We start from the raw sequence: 25813 nt of genomic DNA on the forward strand, positions 1-25813 counted from the left end.
ACAAATAGCTAGTCTTTTATCAAATTGAATATTCTTTACCGATCGAGTGCAACAGTCACCGTTTTGTTTCGTGGAACATTGCCAGAGAGTTACGCAAGAGTTCTGTCGCTCGATTGACCGTTCCTCCGCGTTAAGAGCTCGCGGCGACCCCGTGCCGCGAGCTCTTAACGAACAAACACTGGAATGGAAAAGGTTCTTTATCGACCAATTTCAACCCAATCAAGCTCATCAAAGACACCCGAGTAGTTGAAGATAAAACTCGTCCGAGTCTACTCCGATTTCAAAACAGGCTCGAACTGACCCAAGGCTTGGTTATTTACTCGAAAACCTAGAATGAACACCGTGAGGGTCTCGTCACTGGCCAAGAGGACCACTCGTCAGCCTGCAGAATCCAGCATAATCTATTCCGTGAGCGTTAACGACTCTCGTTTCGCAAGAGACTCGAACCGACTCAGGCTCCCGCAGTCCTGACTTGCTCGAAAACTTGCGAGCAAGACTCGAGGGCCGGTCGCTGGCCCAGAGAACCACTCGTCAGTTTCCCGAATCGTGTAAGCGGTCTGTTTCGTAAGCGTTAATGGTTCTTCAAGACAGACCGAAGCTGACTCAGGACTACCATAGTTGCTCCGATTAGCTCTGCAAAACTTGGGAGCGTGATCTCGAGGCCCGTTGCAGAGGTGGCGCGGCTCTTGTCGCGCTGCAGAATCCTGGAACGGTCTATTTCCCAAGCGTTAATGGTCCTCGTGGCGATAAGTCCCGCGTGAAAAAAAAAAGAAAAGAAAAGAAAAGAAAAGAAAAAAATCAATCTTCCGGGGCGGTGTTGCAATAACAGGGTCCGTGGTCTCGCGGGACGAGCAATTCGAGATCGCGGCGAGAACGGTCCTCTCGTCGCTCGTAGCCGAAAATTCGTCGCTGTTAACTGCTCCGCGTAGCCGAGGAAGCGGTAACGACCGCGGCGAGGAAGCGACAACAATCGCGCGCAGCTGAACACACAGAGGAACACGGCTCGGAGGGAAACACTTACGACAGAGAGCTCCGTATCGCAGACTACGAACGGTCCCTTGCGGACAAAGAGCTGGCACACCGTCTTGGTAGAGTTCCCTCTGTGTCTTCCGATCGAGAGGCCCGTAATTGCACACGAGGGTCTCGACTCGATCCCCGATTCCGACGGGTATTGTATGCACGGCCATTGCGAACTCTCCCTGATTCGTCGGCTCGTCTTGTCTGGCCGTGTAAATTGCACGCCCACAGCCAACCTGGCTAATTGTCGCCGACGCGAACGCGATGTACGACAGGTTGGCCCGCGCGGTGAAGTTCACGAATCTGAAACAGAGGATCGCGAAATTATCGACGTAGACGGTTGAGGTTACCGCAACGGTCACTTACCTACAAATTCTTTGCGAATTGTTCCAAGGATTACCACGTCGCAGTCTACGTTGCGTTTAGAATCGTCGTCGTCGCGCGATAGTAACAAATCAACGTAAAGGGATCGAAGTTGATCATATGTTAGGTTGTTTGGGAAGTTATTTCGTTTTTTTTTTTTTGCGAAACACGATTTTCTTTAGTGTGCAAACATTTTAGTAAATCGTATATTCTCCATTTTGGAAAACGAAACGACCTTCCGAATCATTTTTCATCGAACCACTTACAAGCCAGGTTCCTCGCTCGCAATGGGCACAGATCCCTCGAAACGTGGACAAAATTCGCACAATCGATTCACCAGAGACGAGGTTCGAGTTCAAGGATCGCGAACAACGGGGAGGACTTCTGATCACGAATTCGATAACCGAGACGTTACTGGGACTCCGAACGCGAGTGTAACGATACGCTACGGTTCTCTACGTTAAGAGCTCGCGCGGTGTCGAAGCTGCGAGCTCTTAACGAGTATATACGGTATTCGGGAAAAGTGTACAGAAACGATGGTTTCTATTTTCTGTGTGCTCGAAGCATTCAAGATTTTCCAAATTTACGAAGAAATATTACAAAAAGCACTCGCGTTGAAATATTAAGAAAAACGTTAATAACGTTTACACACGAATGGTAACCGTTGTAATCAGTTTCATCCCCACTGGGGTTTCCTTTCGTGATAATTAATTTCTTCTTCTTCTATTAGTCGCTTCTTCAGGCCGATTAAAAGAGACACGCTTAGCTCCTCGAGGAACCTCTGAGAAAAAGCTATTTTCTTACTCTTCAGCTTTCCCGAATGAAATTTCATCGAACATTTTTTCGAACCTTTCTTTTCGGATCTTTAGACTTCCACGAATAGGTTGCCAATAGAGAACAGAGTTCGCGATACGATGGCAGACACGAACGAGTGTTTTATGAACAGGAGAGAGAGAGAGAGAGAGAGAGAGAGAGATAAAACCACGACTAATGTTTTTAATACAGTTGGGTCGTTTCACGGCAATAACTGCAAGATCTTAAAGTCTTTTAACTGTAAGAACTGCAACGACTGCAGTTAAATTTTTCAGGGTTTCGAACTTAGACTATAAGGCAACTTTCTGTTAAAAAGAACTCAGCGTACAGGGAAAAACAAAGTTATTTAATTAATAAACGTTACTACCGACTAAATTGAATTTACTCCTTGCTTTGAAATATTTAATATCATTACGGAGTAGAAACTAGTTTAACCAAGTACTAGTAGAGATTGAATAAAGCGTATACTTCAGGTTCTTTGCTACATTGTAAAATTTCACGAACTAAACAAGCGCGATTCAACTGAAACATTCATGCAAACGATTACTTAGACCGCGCTGTAAATGAGCACGAATAAGTACCTCAATTTCTAGTTTCATCGTTGGTTATAATCGTGTTTATTTTAAGAATTTCGTAGTCGTAAATTTTGCCCACGTTTTGGGAATACTGTCCCACTGGGCTTCGGTGTATTCTGTGGAGAAAGAGAAATCAGTCCTGGATGGAATTGCGAATCGTATCGGGTTAGATGCAAGGAACATCATCCAATTGTTGTACACGGATTTCAATGGAATTCTGCACAAAGGTAAAGTTTTCAAATATGTACAACGTTCTTTTCGAGCCACAGATTTCGCGTTTAGGGGGCGAAATCACTCTTTCCTGTTAGAAGCTGAAAAATTATTCAATGTGCTCTGAAATACTCATAGCTCCGATAACTCGAAAATAAACAGGGACAGAACAAACTGTTATTACATTATATTAATTTTCTATTATAATTTCTGAAAAATTGCTAGAGATTCCACTATAGTTGAAAGAGTCAATTTTATAATAAATTCTCCTGGGTGAAAATTATTCAACATTGTCCATGGCATCTGCTTCTAATGCACGTATCCTTTAATCGTTCATTTACGGAATGATCTTTTATTTTCTCCAGAATACTAGATAACTTGAGGAAGACGCACTCACTGCGTTTTTTGTTAAAATTACAGGAGAACGAGCGGTAAATTTACGGTATATTGAACGTTCTTCGTTAAATTTGCGGAGCAATAGTTTCGAATTCCAGGAATCGATCGTTCGCGTGTACTCGAATATCCCGATTCGTAGAATTTCGTGAAATAACTTATGGGGAATTAATGACGTATGACTGGTTCAATCGGGGAGATTGATTAGCGACAAGTTACGTGTCACTTACAGAAGTTACAAGTGTGACGAGTGTGTGCCCTGTCGTTGTACGTTTCAACGTTCGATATTATCTTTTCGAATGTCTGAAATTAGAATTCAGTATCTATTTTCTAGGAATGTTTGAACGATTATACACGTGGAGTATAAGTATTCTTTCGACAGTACCATTAGGTGAATTCTCATTCGTTGTTTTATACACGGTGAAATATTTCCTAAATGATGTGTTCAGTTGTCAACGACCATCGGAGCAGTGTTGTCCTATGAACAGACACTTAGCTAATTTTTCCCTGGTAAGTGTAGTCCTGAAATTTGTCTAAGTTAGCTTACAAGGATTAAAGATCAAAGTCAGATAATCCTCATTCGTTGTTTTATACACGGTGAAATATTTCCTAAATGACGTGTTCAGTTGTCAACGACCATCGGAGCAGTGTTGTCCTATGAATAGACACTTAGCTAATTTTTCCCTGGTAAGTGTAGTCCTGAAATTTGTCTAAGTTAGCTCACAAGGATTAAAGATCAAAGTCAGATAATCCTCATTCGTTGTTTTATACACGGTGAAATATTTCCTAAATGATGCGTTCAGTTGTCAACGACCATCGGAGCAGTGTTGTCCTATGAACGGATACTTAGCTAATTTTTCCCTGGTAAGTGTAGTCCTGGGATTTGTGGAAGTTAGCTTACGACGACTAACAGTTTAAATGGCGTGTGTCACGAGCCAACCGCGCGGATTTTTTGGACGAATCCTCCTGGGGCTTGTAAAGCCCAGGATTCACCGTCGTGGACGCGCTTAGTCTGACCCCACGCTCGCCAATTTAGTCTTGCTCGACTATTTCGCAATATACACCAACAACGTTGCTGTGTTTTCGAACGACGCGTGTTGCAACTTTCGAACTCGTTACGAATCGTTCGTTCATCGAACAACTGTCACGAATACTTCCTTGTCGTCTACGCATCGCAACGATTGAAGATCGACCGATCTAATCGTCGTCTTTAAAACTCGTTACGAATCGTTCGTTCATCGAACAAGTGTCACGAATACTTCCTTGTCTACGCATCGCAACGATTGAAGATCGACCGATCGTATCGTCGTCTCGGTGACGAATATTTCGGGATTTTCGTACACGGTTGGCTCTCCAATTTCCCGAAGGAGGGAAACCAAAGTTTCAACCGGAACAAAGCTCCTGGAACGGTTTTGCTAATTAAAAGGACCAATTCTTAGGACGAAGAGCATCGTTGTCGGGGCTGGCTCGCCAGGGTAATGTTTCATAGTGGTATTGTTTCGCGAATAGAGGTAAAATAGTGCATCGAAAATAGCTGTTCCTTCTCGACTGGTTCCTCGTGGACGACAGCGAAACAATACACGGGCTCTTCTCAGCTCGAACGAATTAGGTTCGTCTTTTTGCCAAGCAAGGAACACCTGTGCTACGAGTGTGCGATCACTGTCCAAAAATCTCGGTTTACGATGTACGTAGCTCTATATATTTAATTTGTGAATATTATTAGATCGTAGGGCATTAAAAGCGTTGTCGTCGATGGAACTACGATATATATCGATTACGTTCGAGATACCAAAGTATTTAATCGTACAGAAATATAGAATGGAATTCTTAAAGTTTCATTGGTATTGTTTTCTCAAGATAACGTTATATGGGTGTTCGAAGAGATTTCGAGTACGTGTCTTTTACAGAAATAATCAAATTGAATAATTGGCTCTCCAATTTCCAGTTAAAATAATTGTATTTTAGCAAGAAGAAAAATATTCCAGGATGGTATTTCAAGTAATACTTTTATGAAATCGGTTTGGCAATCGACGAGCTAATAGGAAGAATTCGAAGATACGAAAGCGTGCAGTTGGTACGAGATGAAACGATGGAAATGTGTACGCAGGTACGAGGTGAAACTTTCTAAACACACATAAATCTGGAACATTCTGAACAAATATGAATCTGGGACAAGCTTATTCGTAATTGATAATTAACACTTTCGTACAGGCATTCGATGGATACAATGATCGAAAAATCTTTGCGTCTGGTCTCGTTTCGATATCGATAGATTTGTTGGGAAATCGGGCCCGCGAAAGTAACCCAGTTCTATTCCAGAAGCTTTTACCCAAATTGCTGTTCAAAAATCTTAGAAACAAAGATTGGGGATGTTCCAATTTTTCGAGTTACTTATTTGTAACGATTGATAGCTTGGATAGCAGATCCCAAACACTTTTGTCTTTTAGTGGAACAACGAGTTTATTGTTTTCAAAGAAAATAAGGCTCTGTTGTTGAACGTCGAACGATAATTGACGCTCCGAAGCAATAACCGTTCGAGTGTTACGATAACAATACGCATAAAGCTCCGTTCTTAACGTTTGATGGATCGGTTCCCACGTCTAACGTCTCTCGAGTATGCCCTGGTACGAGACAGCAGCCATTTTCAAATATTAGGCTTAGAGGGGAAGAATCTGTCGGCAGCTTGAATAGCTCAATCGATAAAGGGGATCCCCTGACACACGAAGAATCCTGGTTCAACGATACTATGACTCGCGTATTTTCTTCTTTTCCAACGGAATAAATAAATTTAAACATTTCATCGGCCATGAAATTCAATTCTCGGTTAACCAGATGTCAGAAAAATCGTACACGCGTTGTGGAAAAAGTATGCGAAGAGAGTGTCAAATGTTGAAATTAAGCAATGCTTTTGAAAGTAAATAATAACGACTTAACGAAAATACACAAGTTTCGGTACACTTATAGATCACTTTTGTTTCGGTAGATAAATTCCTGTGAATATAATAAAATCCGTCGTTTCATTTTTTATATCTCACTCGTATATCATTTTAATTATATTTTTGTTAACGTAACGGTTGCTCGAGTGAAAATTCAAAATCGATATTTTTATCGGTTTCGAATAAACGTTAATTTTGTACGAAGATATTATTCACTTTGATTACATTTCATAATTACATCTTACGAACAATTTCATTTGCAAAGAACAAAACAGTGAAACAGCTTTTGGATAAAAGTATTCGATTATCCCGGATTTTGGCAACAAATTTTCTATCACGTCCAACGGTGTTTGCACCGCGGTGCGCACTGTACATTTTGCACGCACTGTACAGAAAATTAATATTTGGACAACAATTTGATTAATATTAATGTTAATAATTAATATTTTGATATTCAACGATGCCGCGGCTGGTATCGCGGCGTTGGTACGTTGACGCTTAAAATTTCTTCTCGCGTTGAATTTTGTAAATAAATGGGAATATTCATTATCGCGTTAATATTTTATTCAAATAACTCTTTCGATCCATTGCTTCCGAGGTTGGAACAATTCTATTTTTATCCCGGATGAATATTCGCTAGGCGTTGCGCGGATTCGTTCGTACTCAATAGGCTGTATTAAAAAAGATTACCCCGGTAACAAGAAAAAATTTTCCACCTGTTGGAAAATCGTATCATTTTTTGTCCAAAATTCGTTCCTCCGAGACTGGTATAAATTGGGGAAACATTCGCAACGTTGTAACCTCGATACGGACAAATTCGATAACAGCGAACCGATCGAAATATTGTAAAAACAAAGACCATCGATCGAGTTGTTGCAACAACTCGAGGGGTTTATCGTATTATCGTCCAATACGCGGATAGACGAGATTTCAGGAAGCAATCCGCAAAGTGTTACGTACAATGCTGGTCGAAATTTTCAATCCACTAAGAGAATATAGGATTTTCGTTGTCACGAAACCTCAGCGCGATCGGTCTTTTGTTATTTTCTCGAGCAGTTCGATTGCTTTGTTGACACGTGTCTGTCGCACAGGTGGATAGAACCGAGACAGAGACGAAAGTTAAAGAAAAGTGGTTGCTGAGAGGAGAGGGGAACAGTGGCAACCCTCTAGCCAAATTCTGAGACGAGTTAGCAGTGTCTACACACGCCGGAACGAACAGTCCCATTCACAAAGTGAAAGCCTTGGCACATAAGAGTCGTTTCGATCAATTCAACTTAGGGTATTGCATGCTGCATGGAATGACAATACGTGTGGATTTTCTGGCGAAATCCACATAGACACGCGTGTCCACACTCGACTACACCGAACCGTGCATCGAAAGATCTTGTACCTTCCAACTCCCTTTGAACTCTCGCTGTTGATCGATGGTCCCCGATAATTGGGTAAAATGGAACAATGTCGGATCAACTCTTCCCTGTACTTCGCTCAACTGATTCCTTTTTCGGTGCGTATTTGTCGATTCGTTTAATTTTTAAGTAACGTTTCATTAAAATTTAAACACTGTCAGCGAAGGATGAACCGTTCGGCGCAAGTGCTCGATGATGGTGCGATAAGTTTCGTCGTTCTATGAGAAATAGAGTTATTAGGTTCGTCGTTTTATTTTTCCAAAGATGGTATTACCGTTTGATTTACAGTCGTTCAAAGTCCAAGTGTCACGGTATTCTTTTTTACAATGGAAAAAACGACGAAACTTATCGAACGACCCGGTGAAAGGTACAAATAAAGTGTGTACGTGCTTATCGATTTATCGGTCGAATTAATATTTGAAATTAATATTTCAACAACTTTGAAATCCCTCGGTAAAATGTGAACAATTTGGTACGAGTGCTTGATAAAGGTACCGATAAGTAAGTACATACTCATCGGTTTATCGAGCGAATTAATATTTTAAACTGATATTTCAACAACGTTTCGAATATCATAGGTGAAGGGTGAACCGTTTAGTACGAATATCGGATAAGAAACTGTAAAGTGAGGTGGAAGATTGAAAAGGACATAAATAGCGATAGTCGTTAAAATAAAACACGCAACAAGGATCGTTTGAATTTATGCATCGAGTGGCAGGGGAGATCGATAGACTCGTTGAAATCCTTTGCACGTAGAATGGCAAACCAATATCCGTGAATCTTCCTACGAGGTTAAAATTTTGTTTTTAGAAAGCTACATAACCAAAGATTTGTCACGGTACCTATTTTTCTAGCTCCATCGACGTTCACGAATCCTGTCCAGATTTATTTTCATCGACACCCCGACGATCAATTTTCTTAGCTTCGTAACGAAAAATCGGATCACCTGATCCGCAGGTGGCAAGAAATCTGTCGATAATCGTATCTGCACGGTACACGAACGATTCGATAAGAATAAATAATATTTTTGGTACAATGTACGACATTAACGCGTTACGTTCTGAACCTGGATTCTGGACTCTTCGTTAAGAAGTTAACGTTGAGAGAAAGATCGTAACGACGGCCATCTTGGGGACAAAATTGAAAACAATAGACAACGGACCAGCTTAAATTGAATTCTTGTTCCCAGAAATAACGCTACCCGTATACGAACGCTTTGAAGATAATATCAGTGGTTTTTCGTTTCCCCTTTTGTTCAAATTGCATAACATTTAAAACCACCTAGTTACGTTGCATTTAGTTTACTATAATTACACGTGCAACCGGCCGAATATATTAAACTAGGTTTCACGGAAAGCACCAAACATCGTACTGTAAAAATTTAGTAAAGCGGAGAAGTAACCTGGTTTTTATAATTTTATAACATACTTTAAAGCAACGGAACCTTTACGCGGCGTGTAAAGGATTATTCGAAGCTTTGTGTTGAACGAAAAGTAATTTCAGATCCCTCGTATGGTCATTCGAAACGTCAAATTCTCGTTTAGATTACCTCTTTTTGCGAAAAATTTAATTGGAAAATGCACACAAGCGGTGAATCTTTATAAATGATAAGAAACCGATTAGGAAGCACGAACCACCCCTATACGTAAATAATTACTGTTTGCATATTAGAAACGTTGTATAAACAAATATTGATACGATGGTAATTTGTCACTGTGAAGCAAATATTGAACGATCATTTTCAATGTAGAGATGGGCTATTTGTCGTAGTTTAAACTTATTATATCTGTTTGAATTGTAACGAAAATTAACCATAAGCCAATTGATCCCGTAATATCGATTCGTAATACGTTTAAAGTATATTGCAATTGTTTCTTACAAGAATGGGAAAATTTTCACAAATTTGATTGAACAAAGACGTAAGTTGTGTCATCTTGTCAACGATAGGACAGATTGCCTCGTATTTTTAATCGATTGAGTATTTAGAGGCGATTGCAACTATTTGGCGATTGAACTGTTGCAAGTTCTGACAATTTTTAATCGTTGGAAACTCATAAGTGATTATCGCAAGGATTCACAATTATTTTATGCGGCATATCGATCGTACAAATATAGTCAAGGAATGGAGCAAACGCTGTATATAAAAATCGATTAAAAAATTTATATTACAAATCACCTGTTGAACGCCAGTGTGAATAATTCACTAATATTTAAACTACGCGGTGTACTCAACGTATCCAACGGTAAATAATTCCGTGTTTCGAACTTTATTTCAAAATACTATCGTAAACGTGACACACATAAATTATAATCTCGCGATGGTATATTTGTCATTGTATTATTTTTATACTCGCACGTATGCGCAACGTTTTGCATTGTGAATAAATTGAACCTCCGTATCGGTTAGTGTTGCAGAGAATGGTGACAAAGATGGCTGAGAGAATAGTGTCGGTTGTTTCAAAAAATACGATACAGGATAACCAGATTCCTGTCAGTTACGTTCCATTCTTTTTTTATTCTTCAATATTTCGTTGCTTCGACGATCCAAAGATAAATCTTAATCGACAAGAATATCATAAAGCGACGTGTATCTTTTATCATTTCCTCTGTAACGTAAAATATTGTCGACGGTAAATGTAAATTTACGATGCGATAAAATCGTGAATATTGATTAACATATTCGTTCGTTTACTAGAGCCCGTTTCGATAAATATTTCCCTTTTTATGAGACATCGTTCCTGCTCGTCAATTCGTCAATTGTACGTATTTTACAACTTTGTAAAAACGTTAATACTCGTGCATCGTGTATTGCGTCGTATGTTCCAGTAAAAGATTTTTTTTTAATCATTTTGTGCCACGTGAATGATAACAAATACGTAAATTTATTATGAACGTAAGTATCTCTGTATCTTTTAGATTCTATGGTCATTGTTACGTTTTGAACGTCGTATAATTCTGTGCCATCACCTTGTAGGAAATACAGAATAATTTGTAATTATTCCTACAGAATTTTATACATTCTGTTTAGAAACAACGAAGCTATTAATCGTTCCCATTTCAATGGTCCATCGAGTAAGCGGAATACGAATATTTGTACATTTATACATAATTCGTGGTAACGTAATATCGAAAAGTACACTAAAAACCAATTGTACTTGAAGTCGACGTTGCACGTGGTATTACTTATGTATCAATTTTCAAAATCAGGGATTCTTAGCTTCCAGCGAACTCGATCGTCCCTCGGGGGTCATTCCATATCAATAATTCTGAACCGTGTTCTGTTCCAGCACTTTGATTTCATACAGAGGTAGGAAAGGAATAAAGGAAACCTCCGATAAATTCTATCGTCAGCACCATCGGCTTGTTAACGTCTTTTGCATCTACGAAGTCTGCTCTACAAGGGAAACTGTAACTTTAGATTTTTACGTTGCCATATGGAGATAAATCTAAATTTCTCCCCGACTTTAAAAAGACTGTGCAGATAATGGAAAAATCGATCGAAAAGAGATCAGATTAAGACGAACTGTAAGAGAATAAGGAGAGTAAGGATTAAAAAGCCACGAAGGTTTAAGATGTAACTCAAAGGACGAAAAGGGAATTTTGGAAAGAATTTTCAATTAAAGTGCATCTAAATTTTTGAATACCAAAGGTACGAGAGAAGATACAAAACGATACCACTCGCAATTCCTTCTAGAACCGATCTTTCTTCGTCAAGATACTCTTATCGAGTACCTCGACACGTAATCTCACATTCGTTTCCATTTCTTAACGAAAAAATACTATATTCGCTAAACGAGTCACCTATTCTATATCCCATTCAATACACTCGCAATTCCTTCTAGAACCGATCTCTCTTCCTCCAGATACTCTTATCGAGTACCTCGACACGTAATCTCACATTCGTTTCCATTTCTCAACGAAAAAATACTATATACGCTAAACGAGTCACCTATTCTATATCCCATTCAATACCACTCGCAATTCCTTCTAGAACCGATCTCTCTTCCTCCGGATACACTAATCGAGTACCTCGTCACCGAGTAGCGAGTCTACCATCGTTGCGTAATCTCACGTGACGTATCTTTCCGTTTCTCAACGAACGAATACTTGGTCGGTTGAACCAGTTACACGTACCCATCGGTGGGTCGGGGGTGGGAGAGTTCATATTTTAACCGCGAAGGGTCTAGGAAATCCTAGTATTAAACTAATCCTCGCACGACCGTTGAAAAACAACGAACCCGAAAATCGCCGCAGCTTTAAAGCTCGCGCGGAAAGTGTGTACAGTGGGCTTACCCGACTTCCGCGATATCGAAGACTTCTACTTCGTCGTACCACGATTGAATATGAACGTGAAGTCTCGCGACGGACGTGCTGTTTCCCACGCTGTTCGTATCGAGCACGTGCACGTTCTGCCATACCCCGAATCGTTCTACAAAGAACACACGGATCGTTCGACACACGGGTGACAGTTCGTACGTTACCATCCACACACAGACCGATTAAATTCATCGGTCGGATCGATCGTACCGTTTCGTGCACTCGAGATGAAACTAGACCGGCGTTACGCCGCCTGGAACGCTCCGCTCGCGATTTTTCTGGGAGGTTATCGATCCGCTTTTCGAATCGGGATAGCCAACGCGGACAAAGACGAGAACGCTTATTTTAACGTGACGCTTTCCGTGGGTGTTCAAAGTACACGATGACGTTTAAGGTCGATGGTGTTTCTCGGTTAACGGACAGCGTCCGCTGCTCGACTCGGAAACGAAGAAAAGAGAAAAGAAAAAAAAGAAAGACGGGGGAAAGATCGAGAGAGGAAGGAGAGAAAAAAAGAGACGCTGCAAGTTGTCGGTACGTTTATTATTCCAGCGCGAAAGTAACACGGCGATAAGTTTCCGCAAACGGAACGCTCTTGAAACTTCGTTGGTCGTCGAGGCGCTGGAATTAGTTTCGTTTCGATTAAAATTCTCTGTTATTCGCGCCTCGAAATTTTTCCGAATTCACCCGCCTCGCTCGTCCACAGGGGACAAACCTACCGGATTCGTCCGAGAAACGCTCGATCTTCCGTTATTAAATCTCCTCGGTGATCTCGGTGACTCGAGATGACTCAAAAATTTCGCCACTCGGGTATTCGCCCGGACGAAATTGGATTCGTGGGAATCTCGAGGAGAACGTGTGAAAAATTGGACGCGTTTTTTTCGTTCGAACGACTTCGAAGATCGCGCAATCTCGAAAGATGCACCACGGAAAGGTGCATCGTGACGAATTGCAGCGTGTTTCGGGAGTGTGGATAAATGCATTTCGAATAGCGAATGTTTTCGAAAGGGAGTAACACGAATAATTCGTGTTCTTTTAGCGTTTATAATACCGATTGGTCTTTCGATACAGGCTACCCGAATAACTCTATAGATAGAAAATAATATTTCGATTGTTGTTCGGTTTCGTGGGTAACGTTTCGCGGTCGCATCTTTTTCTACAGTTCGATCAATTTATTTCGTATTCTTTTTCATTTTTCTTCGAAGAATTTTAAGACCGAGATCTGTGATCGAAGATCCTGGACGGTCGAAAATATTTTATTTCGACGAATAGAGCGAACGATTTGGCAATTATTCGGACATGTACACACCGCTGACGTAAACGTTCGAAATGGTGATTCCGCGCAGCGATGCGTGTCACGTTTAACGCGAAAAATATCTTAATATAAATATCTGGATTTTATTTTGCTCCGGAGCATCGTACGTTCCTCTTATACGCTCGTTCTTGTCTCTTTAGACCCATTGTATTTATTTTGCTTTCCTCGCGTAACGTAATTTTGAAAGGTCGAGTAAATTCTGAAAGTAAGAATACTCGTTATTTCACCATACACCATTATTCTTGAGCAAGGATGAACACGAGGTGCAAAATCATGACCGAATGTTTTCTTTTTTACATTCTACGACACGTACGATACTGTGCACGTTGTTAAATTAATCATAGAAGTGTTCGATCGGTTCTTTGAAATAAAATATTTTTCGTTGCGATCCATTTCCAATACCGATACATAGATCGATACGATTCGAATACTTCTCATCGGAAAATGAACAGAAAATCTATACCGTTCCGTGAAAGAAAAATAAGCGACTTCGATGCGTCCTTAACGTTCACCAACGTAATCAAAAAACAGCACTATGCGTTTCGCTCCTGGAAACCGAGCAACCTCCGCGGAGAACATTTGTTTTTATTTCTGAAAATAGGGCAGTCGTTAAGGTGGCTCTTTTTTTTTTTTTAAAGTGGCTCACCCTGTACATGTTAAAAGTGCTCAAACAGGAAGAAGCAAATCTTTTTCTTCGTTCTTTTTATTTTCTGACCTACAACCACGAGGTTAGGTAAGAAGGTTAGGATAAATAAGGAACGAAGCTGCGCGCAAGGTGTTCCCGAAACGTCTGACCAAACTTTCGGGCTCGTGTCTCGCCAAAAATGCAACAACATCCAAGAATTAAAAACATGTCGCGTAAACACCGGTTTCTAACTTTGCTGTTTCGAAAGTAGCGCGCGGATGAACCAATTTTCTTGCCATTAACGTACAGTGATTACGGTCATGTACGTTACTCGGGAATGGAACTATCAGCATTATCAGGGCGACAGTTTTTCGAACAATAATTGTTACGAGGGAACGCTTTCTTTCGATATTTCCGCGTGGCAAAATATTAACGCGAACGCGTCGAAAAACATCGTAATAATCGTTTCTTCGTAAATCAAAGTAATCGTCGTCCTGGCTACATCGCTGGACAGAATTTTTCAACATTTTATAACAAGTATTCTGATTCCGATTCGGAGCTGCGTTTTTAAATACCGTTTGCGTTTTACCGAATTTTGAATTCTATCTCGAAAAGAAAGATAGATCATTATCAAACACGGTACACCTCGACCGTGTTTGCAATGCAAATATATACCCGTGTGCCATTTTTAAGAAACCTCTCGCACACGTTCTCTGTTTCATACCGTTACGACAAAATCGAAATAGACAACGAAGGAAATTTCAGAGACCGGTTTCATTATTATATCCCGCGAACTTGATTCAACGAACGATTGTTTATTCGAACCGCGAGTATCCCGAAATTGTACGAGAATTTGGTTCAATTTTGTCGACCCTCGAGATCAATTTTTAAAGTCGCTCGCTTTTCTTGGGGAGAGCGTTGCGTGCACTATTGCCCGACATTTTCTCGGAGACGTGTCGTCAGATGTAACCTTCGTTTCATTTTTAGTCTCACGCTCGAGATTATTTTAATAAAACGTGTCCTGGTCATTGAATCGCTAGAGGAGGACCAACTGCACGACCCACATGCTCTCTGGAGTTCAATCCTTTGGATCCGTTTCACCGAAAACGTTTCGACCAACTTGTTCGTCGGAACTCGGTTAATTCTGCAATATCTAATCTTACGCGACAATTGTTGAATTTTGGCGTATAATTTCGAACAATTCGAGATTCTACGAGGATAAAACAAGACGTTAACAACGACCGGAACAACTTCCACGAACTCGTTTCTTCTCTACGGGTTTCTTGCGAAACGTTCAGATTTGTGGCGGCACTACCCACGTTTGCCACCAGAGGGAAACTCACCATCAACCGTTTCCCGCAAGTTCCCGTACCTGCTCCGATCGCTATATATACGACCTCTTACCGATCTTCCAATGTCCCGGCGTATAAGGCAGGGCCTGCTAGGATGCCTTACTGACGAGTCCACTAGCAGGCCCGGGATGAAACGCTTATCCCCACTTCCTTATATTTCCGTTCTTTCCTTCCTCACATACTTTAAGCTAGCGCCGCCAAAGTGGTGACCCCGTCTAAGAACAACGCAACCTTCTGGACAACAGCACAGCAGCAGTACAGGTGCAGCACAAGACGATGGAAGGAACGCAACGTAAAGGCCGATTTTTCGTAAATCCCCCTCTCCGAGGGTTGACTCCTCGACCTGCCAGCGACGACACGAACGCTATACTCCCGGCTAACCATCAGGATCAACCCCAGGAGGACAGCAGGCAGCTTGTCGACATTATTCACCGACCACACCGATGCGTTTCATAAATACTGGTACGCGCACGCATCAACGTCGGACAACAAGCGAAAACGCGGCTTGAGCAAACGATGCTCGCCACGCGTATTCCGCAATCGACAGCAGCTGGGCCTTACTACGAAAAAGAAGCATTCTTCCCTTCCACCGCTCTGGACAACCTCCTCCTGTGCCTGTTGTGCCAAACCGAACTACGGAACAAATACCTACGCCACTGGGACATCAGGACGGAACTTCAAAGTATCGTTTACCACTGGCAAGGGGGTTATGTGGCGGCACTACCCACGTTTGCCACCAGAGGGAAACTCACCATCAACCGTTTCCCGCAAGTTCCCGTACCTGCTCCGATCGCTATATATACGACCTCTTACCGATCTTCCAATGTCCCGGCGTATAAGGCAGGGCCTGCTAGGATGCCTTACTGACGAGTCCACTAGCAGGCCCGGGATGAAACGCTTATCCCCACTTCCTTATATTTCCGTTCTTTCCTTCCTCACATACTTTAAGCTAGCGCCGCCAAAGATTCAATTTTATAATTTTCGAAGAGGATCGCAAAAAATGATCGAAATATTCTAAAGAATCCATCGGTACAAAATTTGTAACGTAGCGAACAACCATAGTTGTAACTCGAACTTTACGAAGCATCAATTGTAACAAATCGTAGGGTAATAGAAATCTCTTGGGTATTAATTTTGTTACGCGATACACCGTTTCACCGAAATAAATAAACAAGCGACCATCCCTCCAGCGGTTGTATACGATCCCTGAGTACAAATGGCAAGAAAATTTCCGCAAGTCCGTGTACAGCTCCGAAACGGATAATTACGCGAAAAACTTTCCTTAAAGATTGGTAAAACGCACTCTCAAAGCTCGACCAAACGTTTCGGAAAGTATTCTAAACTGTAGAAACAATAATTGTAGAGTAGAAGTACCAAAGTGGGTTAAATGTCAAATAAAAAAGGTTTTCCCATTACGAATGGAAGTTTTTAAATTACTCTTGCGGAATAAACGAAAAAATGTTCAACGAGAGAACAATGTTAAACTTTCTACGTTTAACCGTAGACATTTTTCTCCACGCGATACTTCCATAGTGTCCATACATCCGTTTAAATTCCCTTATCCGTTTGGTAGGGATCTACCATCGATTACGCGAGTATAGTTATCGAGAATTGATATCGAGTACGTAAGATTTCGTAAACTCTCGATACTTGCTCGCTATTGAGTAGTTTGGTCTCGAGTTGCTCGGGTATCGCGTACCATCGCTACCCTTTGGTACGTCCACTCGACAATTATCAGTCCATTGGAGCAAAACGAGCCAATGGGACCGATATCTGGCCAATAAACCGAGCGTGAACCCTTTGTCCAAGGAGACGCGCGTATTCGTCACGGTTTGCAATTGCAAACGGGCAGGAGACGACAGTGTAGCCGAAAAGAATAAGGGGCGATAAACAAAAAGAAAGAGGGGCGCAGACATCGGCCGTTTCGACGTGCACCGTTACCGGCTGGAACAATCTCACGTTCGAACGTATACACTGGATATTGAAAAATGATAGGGACGAGTAACGGTTGTGAAAAATGGGATATATCCTGGGGAGTTACTTGCCAACGTCTCGGCACTGATCTTTCTCGAAGAGGTTGCACTGCAACGCCCATCGGTCGGCGATGTGAGCGAGTTCGTCATCCCAGACCTGTCGAAACAAATATCGCCATCAGACGTGTGCTTGGATACGAATCGTTAACCTTAGAAAGACTCGGGGAGGGGGGATCTCACCTGTCGAAACATTTTGTAAATATTCTTTACACTTTCTCGTGTGAATTGTTTGCAAAATGTTGTTCCAGTAGACGAAAAGAAGATAATAGACGAAAGAAAGGGGTACGTTATTGTACGTTTTGGGATAATTAATTTTAGTGTTTATTTTCTATTGGAAAGAGAAAGAGAGAGGGGGAGAGATTTGGTAAATATTTCTTACATTTTCTCGGGTAAATTGTTTGCAAAATGTTGTTCCAGTAGACGAAAAGAAGATAATAGATGAAAGAAAGGGGTACGTTATTGTACGTTTCGGAATAATTAATTTTAGTGTTTATTTTCTATTGGAAAGAGTAACAGAGAGGAGAAGAGGTTTGGTAAGTATTTCTTACATTTTCTCGTGTAAATTGTTTGCAAAATATTGTTCCAGTAGACGAAAAGAAGATAATAGATGAAAGAAAGGTGTACGTTATTGTACAATTTGTAAACTTTACAGGAGAATTTCAAAACAGTTTATCTTGAATACGAATTATTAACCCAGAAAGACCAAGGGAAGGGAGGAGAGAGTATTGTACCTGTTTTGTAAATATTCCCTTTCCCTTCTCGTACACATTATTTGAATACATGTCGAAGAGAAGGGTGTACGTATTATACATTTTGCGAAGTTCACTGTAGCAATTAAAGAAGCAGCTGGTCCAAATACCTACGATTGTTTACATATTTTTGGAGACTTTTGAGAAAAAAATCTGACGAATAGATTGAATTTTTAGCGGCAAAAATCTAGACATTTACCTCGACAAAAAAGAAAAAATAAATAAAAATCTAACAGTTGCGAATCAGTGTTGGTGATTTATCGAGAGATAGAAGAAATGGAATTTTTGAGAAAAAAAGTGGGATCTGTCGGTCACGGTTTAATCTATCGAACTGTCGATTTCGAGGCAGTCGTACCAACTCTGTCATATATTTCGCAGGCCGTTGGGGTCCTGGGTTACCCCGGTGCTCGTGCCCGTTCGCCACGGTGTTACGATAAACATTGTGCCAATGGAGGATCGTCTCGATGTCCCTCTGGTCCAGGTCGGCGCGTTCGGAGCTCACGCATCCGCCACCGACGACGTCGAGCTGTGAAAAACGAGGAATTGAAAATGCTATCCGCGTCACAGGCGCACGATAATTCGACTTATTGGCGATGCTTCGATATCGCCGGAATGGAAATGGGAGCCCGATAAAGCGCCGGTAATTCGAAGCCTCGTCGATCCCGGCCTGCTCGTTTGTCCAATTTATCGAATACAATTTACTCCTTCGATGAACGACGAATACGAAACGCACGGTCATTGTTCGCCTCTCTCGACTCTCGTTTCAACGTTAACGTTTCATTCGAACACTTACGATCACCTTTTCGGTACCCCAACGCGTGTTCGAACGTTGATCGCGTTCCGAGCGAATTACCACCGATGATGGTCGTCGAACGACCGAATTATTTTTCTCTTTTCATCCACAGACGCTTCTATCGCCCCGAAATTCGCTCACCAGGGAACCATTCAATTCGGTACTTTCGCCCGGTGGTCCTTTCGTAATTTACCCGAAAAAAACACTTCTCGATTCTTCGCTTCGAAACATTTTTCGAGTCGAATACCTACTTTAAATATATTTACCCGGAAACTGTGCTCTGCGTCGCGTCTTAATTTCCAATTGAAATTTTTCACGGGAACGATACAATTCTAAAATTCCGTTAAACAGAAACGGACGTCTGGCCTGGTATCGTACAATACAATTACGTTCGTTTATTTTTTGTAAAACGTGGAAATAACTAACAACGAGTGCCAAGTATCGAGAAAGTGGCTCGATGATATTAAATTTATTCGTATCCATGACTTTTATCGAGTCGATCCCTTCGATTGTTTTCAAAGGACCGTTTCACAGCCTCCTGTCGGGAAGTAGCCTAATCCATACGCGATTAGACTCTCTAGGAAGATTTCATTTTTGTAGCACTGCTGTACCAATCGTCGTTCAAACACCATCTAATATTCGGTAACTATACGGATTAGTGACCGGAAGTCGTTCAGTGTTCACGAGGACGCACGGTTCGTGCAGAGGACCTCGGTCCTCGGACCGAGTTACGAATCTTCGAGAAGCGAAACAGCGTTGAGCTATCCGGCTTCAAAACGTACTCAAAATTCCTCTGCACTAACAAGCACGACCGAAACGTTTTAAGCACGGCGCCTCATAATTGGATGAAGATCAGTCTCACGACTTAAGCGCTCCAAAACACTCAGTTTCGTGGGAATGCTTCAGAATGGCGCGCGTTTTACCCGCTAAAATAACATTTTTTTGGTCCAACGTATTTTCTCCTCCGTCTGGTAGTAAATAAGACTGTGAGCGGTCGACGGGCCACAATTGAGTTTTCAAAGCACTTCGTACGAGAAACTCCTAATTAGCCCGTGACTTTGCCCAGCCGCGTCTTTTATCAGTATTTTCTCTTTTTCGAAAACAGATTCACGATTCGAAAACCGCGACCGGTACACTTTCTTCCGCCATGCTTTTTTTTCCACTCGTATTTTCTTTTCTTAGAAAACGGATTCGCGATTCGTGAACCGTGATCAGGGGACTCTTTTCGGTTATATTTTTTATTCGTGCTTTCTCTTTCTTTCTTTCGAAAACAGATTCACGATTCGAGAACTGTGAAATGTGATTTTATTTCGCTCTGTCTTTTATCGGTATTTTCTTTTCCTTGAAAACGGATTCACCATTCGAGAACCGCGATCAGGGGACTCTTTTCGGCCGTTTTTTTCCATTCGTACTCTCTTCTTTTCGAAAACAGATTCACGATTCGAGAACTGTGAACTACGATTTTACTTCGCTGTGTTTTTCATCAGAATTCTCTCTTTCTTGAAAAGAGATCCACGATTCGAGAACCGTGACCGAATAGACCGGAATGGAGATCCGTACGTGAAAATAAATAAAAATAATGCGCGGTCCAACGATCGCGGCGCGAGCTAAACAACTTTACCGAATAACCGAGTGCACGTGGCTCGACCTTAATACTAGGCTAGGATTTTGAAACGACCCCGGCATCTCGCAGCCGAACAAACGAACTTCGTAAGGAGAATGATTTATTACATAGAGCGAAACGGCTGTGTATCTTTCGCTCTGTTGTTTAAATATTTACACGCGACTGATGCAACGTTATCGCTAACTCCCAAGCGAGAATAATGACTGCCGGAACGAATCAAGTAGTTTCATCATTTATTTACCAACGTAGTCGACCCGTGTCACCGATCAAACGGGGCAAATTTTTCCAACGTTTCGGACGTGAAATTCTTCCCCGAATGTAATCGTTTACTCGTTAACCGCTTACAGAAACCACGTGATACATTCCTTAATAATTAACACAAAAACATGCCTTCCTCTTCTTTAGAACTTTTCACGTTCCATTCGCGAAACTGTGAAACATTTTCCAATAAAAATTTCCAATATTAAATTCCCGTACGATATACCACCAACTTTGTAAATTATTTATCCAATAACGATATTCTCATCGGAGTCTCGCGAACCGATACGTATTAATGGCGAAAAAATTGAAGGATTTCAATAATTGCCAAAGTGTTTGGCAGACGGTGGTAAATAATGGAAAAATCGAAACTCGACACTCGTCGAACGTATCGCGAATTTAATGCACAACCTGATACTTCGTACAACGGTTTCGCAAAACTTGCCAATTGTCGCTCGGAAGTCTTTCTTCTCCAAAGAGGCTCCAAAGTACCTCGTGAGAGAGAGAGAGAGAGAAATAGAATAAACGAACAACGTGGTAAATAATACCCCAGTTTAGGATCTTCGCTCGAAACCAAATGTTCGCGACGAAGTACACGAAATCGTTGACTCGTTCTTGCGACTCCGATGTCGGTTCACGTTCGTTCAAATGCCTGTCATCGCTCCGTGAATTTCGAATCCAATTAAAATACCGCCTTCGAGGCTTTCGCGGCAAGTACTTTCGGATTTAGCGGAATGGGTGCTCGAAACGGGACACTTTCTTTCAGCGGGTACTTTGACGTGGTGCTTGATCGAATTCGCTTTGACGTGTGACAGAGGAAATGCCACATTTTGACGACCATCGAGGGTACACGCGGTATATATATATATAGTTTTCGAGCCGTGCGAGAAAATACTGGCTTTAATTCACCAACGACGGTCCTTTGTTCGATTGCTATACTCCGCGAGGGAAAGCCGAGTATTCTTCCACGCTTGAACCACCGAATGGTCCGAATGGTCCGAATGGTATTCCTATTGCTTTGGTATCGATCGGCATCCGATCGTGTTTCCTCGTGTTTTATACGGGAGACGTCTCGTCCGATCTGTTACAAGCTCTTCTCCCCGAAATTGTTACATTTAACGGCGACATATTTTTATGACTTTCACGGTTCACCGGGATCCTTCGTACGATGAACACGGCACCGATCTCGGACCCGTCGGGGTCCGTGACACAGAACGTCTCCGTTTTTACAAACCGTAGCGGAATATAAATTCTTACCGATTTTAGAAGGGTCCTGTTACGCCTGATAACTTTCACTCCCAACGTATTCTCGCGGTAAGGGTTATTTACTCTATTTTACTATATTTTACGATACTTTACCATATTTTTCTATGTTGTACTATGCTATATTAGTATTTTGCTACATCTTGCTATATTTTACGATACTTTACTATATTTTACCATGTTCTACTCTGCTATATTAGTATTTTGCTACATCTTGCTATATTTTACGATACTTTACTATATTTTACTATGTTCTACTATGCTATATTAGTATTTTGCTACATCTAGCTCTATTTTGCTATATTTTACTATATTCTACTATGCTATACTAGTATTTTGCTACAACTTGCTATATTTTGCTATATTTTGCTATACTTTACTATATTCTACCATGTTCTACTATACTATACAAGTATTTTGCTACATCTTGCTATATTTTGCTATATTTTACTATATTCTACTATGCTATACTAGTATTTTGCTACATCTTGCTATATTTTGCTATATTTTACTATATTCTACTATGCTATACTAGTATTTTGGTATATTCTACTATGCTATATTTTTGACAACGCCCTTAGTTCGTCAAAAAAGTCTGTTTTGGGCAAATTATTTATTAAAAATGTTAATTTTGTTTTACCGGAACTCACAGCTAAGACTCGTTTCAAGGAAACGATAGATTAAACTTGTAAATTTTAAGCACGGTGCCCAATTGTCTAATTGACTCGAAACCCTTGCTCTGTATAACGTATCGGTTAAATTTACAAGAAAAGTATGAGACATAAATTTTCAATAGATGTTGTAAAAAAATGGAGCTTCGGGTAGTTCAGAATGTAACTAAAGCTGTAAGTCTTTGGATAATGACCTTAATGGTGGCCGGTAGCATGATGGTTGAATGAAAAATAATGTATGTAGCTCCATAACTTTGGTTTAAACGAGGATATTCGAGTAAATGAAATATGAAAGTAAACCTCCAATGGAGCTCTTTTGTTACCCTGCATTTACTTTTCCACGTAATCACCACCATCTACCGTATATTGTCGTCAACGAAGAACGAGTATCTTGAAACCGTCGTGAACGAAGTTTGTCATTTCCATCGGCTTCTAATTGTCCTTTTAACTTTGCCATTCGAGTCTAATAAACGTGCACGAGGAGGTTTCTTGAATTTTGGGTAAAAATGGCACTCGCGTGACGTCGAGTACGGACAGTTATCACTGTTGGACATTATTCGAGTTCCTTTGAATAAAAATTCATTCGAATCGTTAGTGGAGAAATTACCGCAATGATAATTACCGAAATTATTATTACGATAATTTACCCGGATAAAAGTTACTCCTTATTACCGATGTTCGTTCGTAACGAATGAACGTTCATCCGGATAATCTTTTGTCCGCGTAAAAGTTTATTCGAGACCGAGTAAATCGTTATTCGTTAATCTTTATCTGGATAAAAGTGTGTCCAAGACTGGATCACAGAAACGTGTTACTAGCGACTATATGGAAAAATAAGAGTACGTGACAAAAGGGCTCGTTTCCAGGATTACTTTCCTATTTCGTTTATTAAAATATTCTCATTTAAACTAAAATTACAGAGGGTGGAAACATTACTTCCCATTGAAGCACTCGCGATAATAATCGTTAAACGAAAGAAAAAGGTACACTCGAAAAATTATAATTCGTCACCGGTCCTGGTAATATTGGCTTCACCGAGAACGAATTATTTTGTTCGAAATGTACCAAAATTTAAACCGACATCGATCCACGACAACTGTTCCTCTTTCGACAAATGTCGCTGCGTTAAATTATCGGTGAATTTAATTCCGAATATTTAATGTGAATTTTTACGACAATTTCGATACTATGAAATTTTCAATAATTTTATCTTCGAAACGGTTCTTTCTTCGAAAAGATATTTCCTTTGTTACACAATCGTGGCTATTTATTCGCCGTAATGAAAGTTTACTTAATCACGAAGTCAAGTGTAATTAGAGCTCCTCCTTATTACGTGTAATTTATACCGGTTTCGAGGACTTTTCACGACCGGAAAAATATTAATTTTTATCATCGTTCGATAAAAAATAATTAACCGGAATTACGGAATGCTGTGGGCGTTTGTTACATTTTTGGTATAGTTTTTCCGGGAATCGCTAAATCCTTTTCTCTCGCGAGAAAGTAATATTTTATATAATAAAAATCATATAAGAAATTTTATCATAAATTATGATATCGTACATATCTTGATCGACTTAAATGAGATGTAATGGGAACTGAATAATATATAGTAAAGTGATCTACATTTTGCAGAAGGGGTCACTGAATATTTGAAATACGGTTTATTAAATTATTAACACTAGAAAATATGGCGTCGGACGGAAATCTGATCAATACTGTACTCAAAATCGATACGGAAAATAATTAGACATTCGGTGAAAGTATAATTATCTTGCACCATAATTAACCAGTCCTCTTCGTCCCCGATATTTGATTCGTTTTTAAATATTATCCAAAAATGTAATTCCTTGACTTTCACGGTCCTGGAATTTACTTCTCGATGGATACAAATATAATGTTAATTTTTTAGAATTCGAAGCACCGAGAAAACCGAGAATGTTAATTGTTATCGAGTAGCGTACGCATCGAAGCAATGGCGAAGAGGTACGAAAATATTTTTTGCTGGTAATTGGACGATAAATAGAAGGAAACGTAGTTTATTTAAACAAATTCCGATGGTTCTTAATCCGTGGAAATCCATGGGAAATGAATCTCTGAAAGTGCGTTTCTCGTTTCGGCGACACGAAGTTTAAAAAGATGATTGCTCCGGAAATCACAGAGAAGCTCGAAAACCCATACGAAAGCTCGGATTAAAGGGAAATTAGCGATAACGGTGGAAAACAATTGACCTAATGGCATTTAATCGAAAAGGTTTCTTCTCACCTGGCTCCTACATTAGCGTTGATCGAGCGAATACAAATAAAAGAGCGTGGCGCACGCCAATCACGCGAAACTCTTTCCCCCGGCTCTGAACATTCATTTAGTATTCTTTCATTTTTCACCGCTTTGAAATTGTTTCAACAGAGAACGCCTAGCACTGAAATGTACTTTAATACGAGGAATTAAAATACGTATCGACAGAATCGATCGATTTCGTTCACGATGTCTCCGTGATTACACCGAAATCAATTACGACGATAATCAGGAGCTAGTGCGGCGATTAACTTTTGTTAAATTATATATATATATATTATCTATACACACGTTTGCTTAATTAAGGATATCGATTCAATTAAGATCGATGACGATTCCGCGACACGGTAGCGTCGAGTACACAAAGAAAATATCGGTGTGCGTGAGAAAATTGTAATTTTCATTTATTCGACAAAGAACGAAAGGGACGTTGTCGATCGATACCGGTATTATTTGTATTAAATATCGTTTTCGAGCGTGTGCACCAATTTGTGACAACGAACGCGAACAACCGAACACTTTACTTTCGATTTGTTTCATTATTCAAGAGACAAAAACCAAATACGAGAAACGTTACACACCGAGTACTCGGTGTCGTTGTCAATGAATTTTTCAATCCGTCGCAACGTGGCTAAATCGATAATGAATTTTGTAATATCCTGTAAACGTTCGCGCGACAAAGGAACGTTTACAATGGCAAATGAACACGCGCGACGTCGTTCGGTTCTCGAATGTAAATATTCGGAAATTCTCGTGTCGCGTTACGAGGAAGTAACGCAACTTGGGCGGAAAGCATAAAGTGTAATTGACA

At 40.6% G+C, this 25813-nt stretch overlaps 1 protein-coding gene across 1 annotated transcript; it reads right to left on the bottom strand.

Annotated features, from left to right (window-relative positions):
• Positions 1-728: 728 nt before the first annotated feature.
• Positions 729-12197, bottom strand: LOC143153643 (uncharacterized). Its single transcript, XM_076325062.1, has 2 exons — positions 12007-12197; positions 729-1320 (listed from the first exon to the last, which is right to left on the bottom strand). The coding sequence occupies exons 1-2, from the start codon at positions 12195-12197 to the stop codon at positions 729-731; spliced, it is 783 nt and encodes a 260-aa protein (XP_076181177.1).
• Positions 12198-25813: the final 13616 nt, after the last annotated feature.

This window comes from Ptiloglossa arizonensis, chromosome 13 (assembly GCF_051014685.1).
Source record: "Ptiloglossa arizonensis isolate GNS036 chromosome 13, iyPtiAriz1_principal, whole genome shotgun sequence".
NCBI classification, from domain to species: domain Eukaryota; kingdom Metazoa; phylum Arthropoda; class Insecta; order Hymenoptera; family Colletidae; genus Ptiloglossa; species Ptiloglossa arizonensis.

Excerpts from the sequence above, each read along its gene's own strand:
- LOC143153643 (XM_076325062.1), bottom strand. The coding sequence starts at position 12,197 with ATGGTAACGTACGAACTGTCACCCGTGTGTCGAACGATCCGTGTGTTC. Across the intron at positions 1,321-12,006 it reads TTCGATATCGCGGAAGTCGG|ATTCGTGAACTTCACCGCGC; the intron begins GTAAGCCCACTG and ends CCTCTGTTTCAG.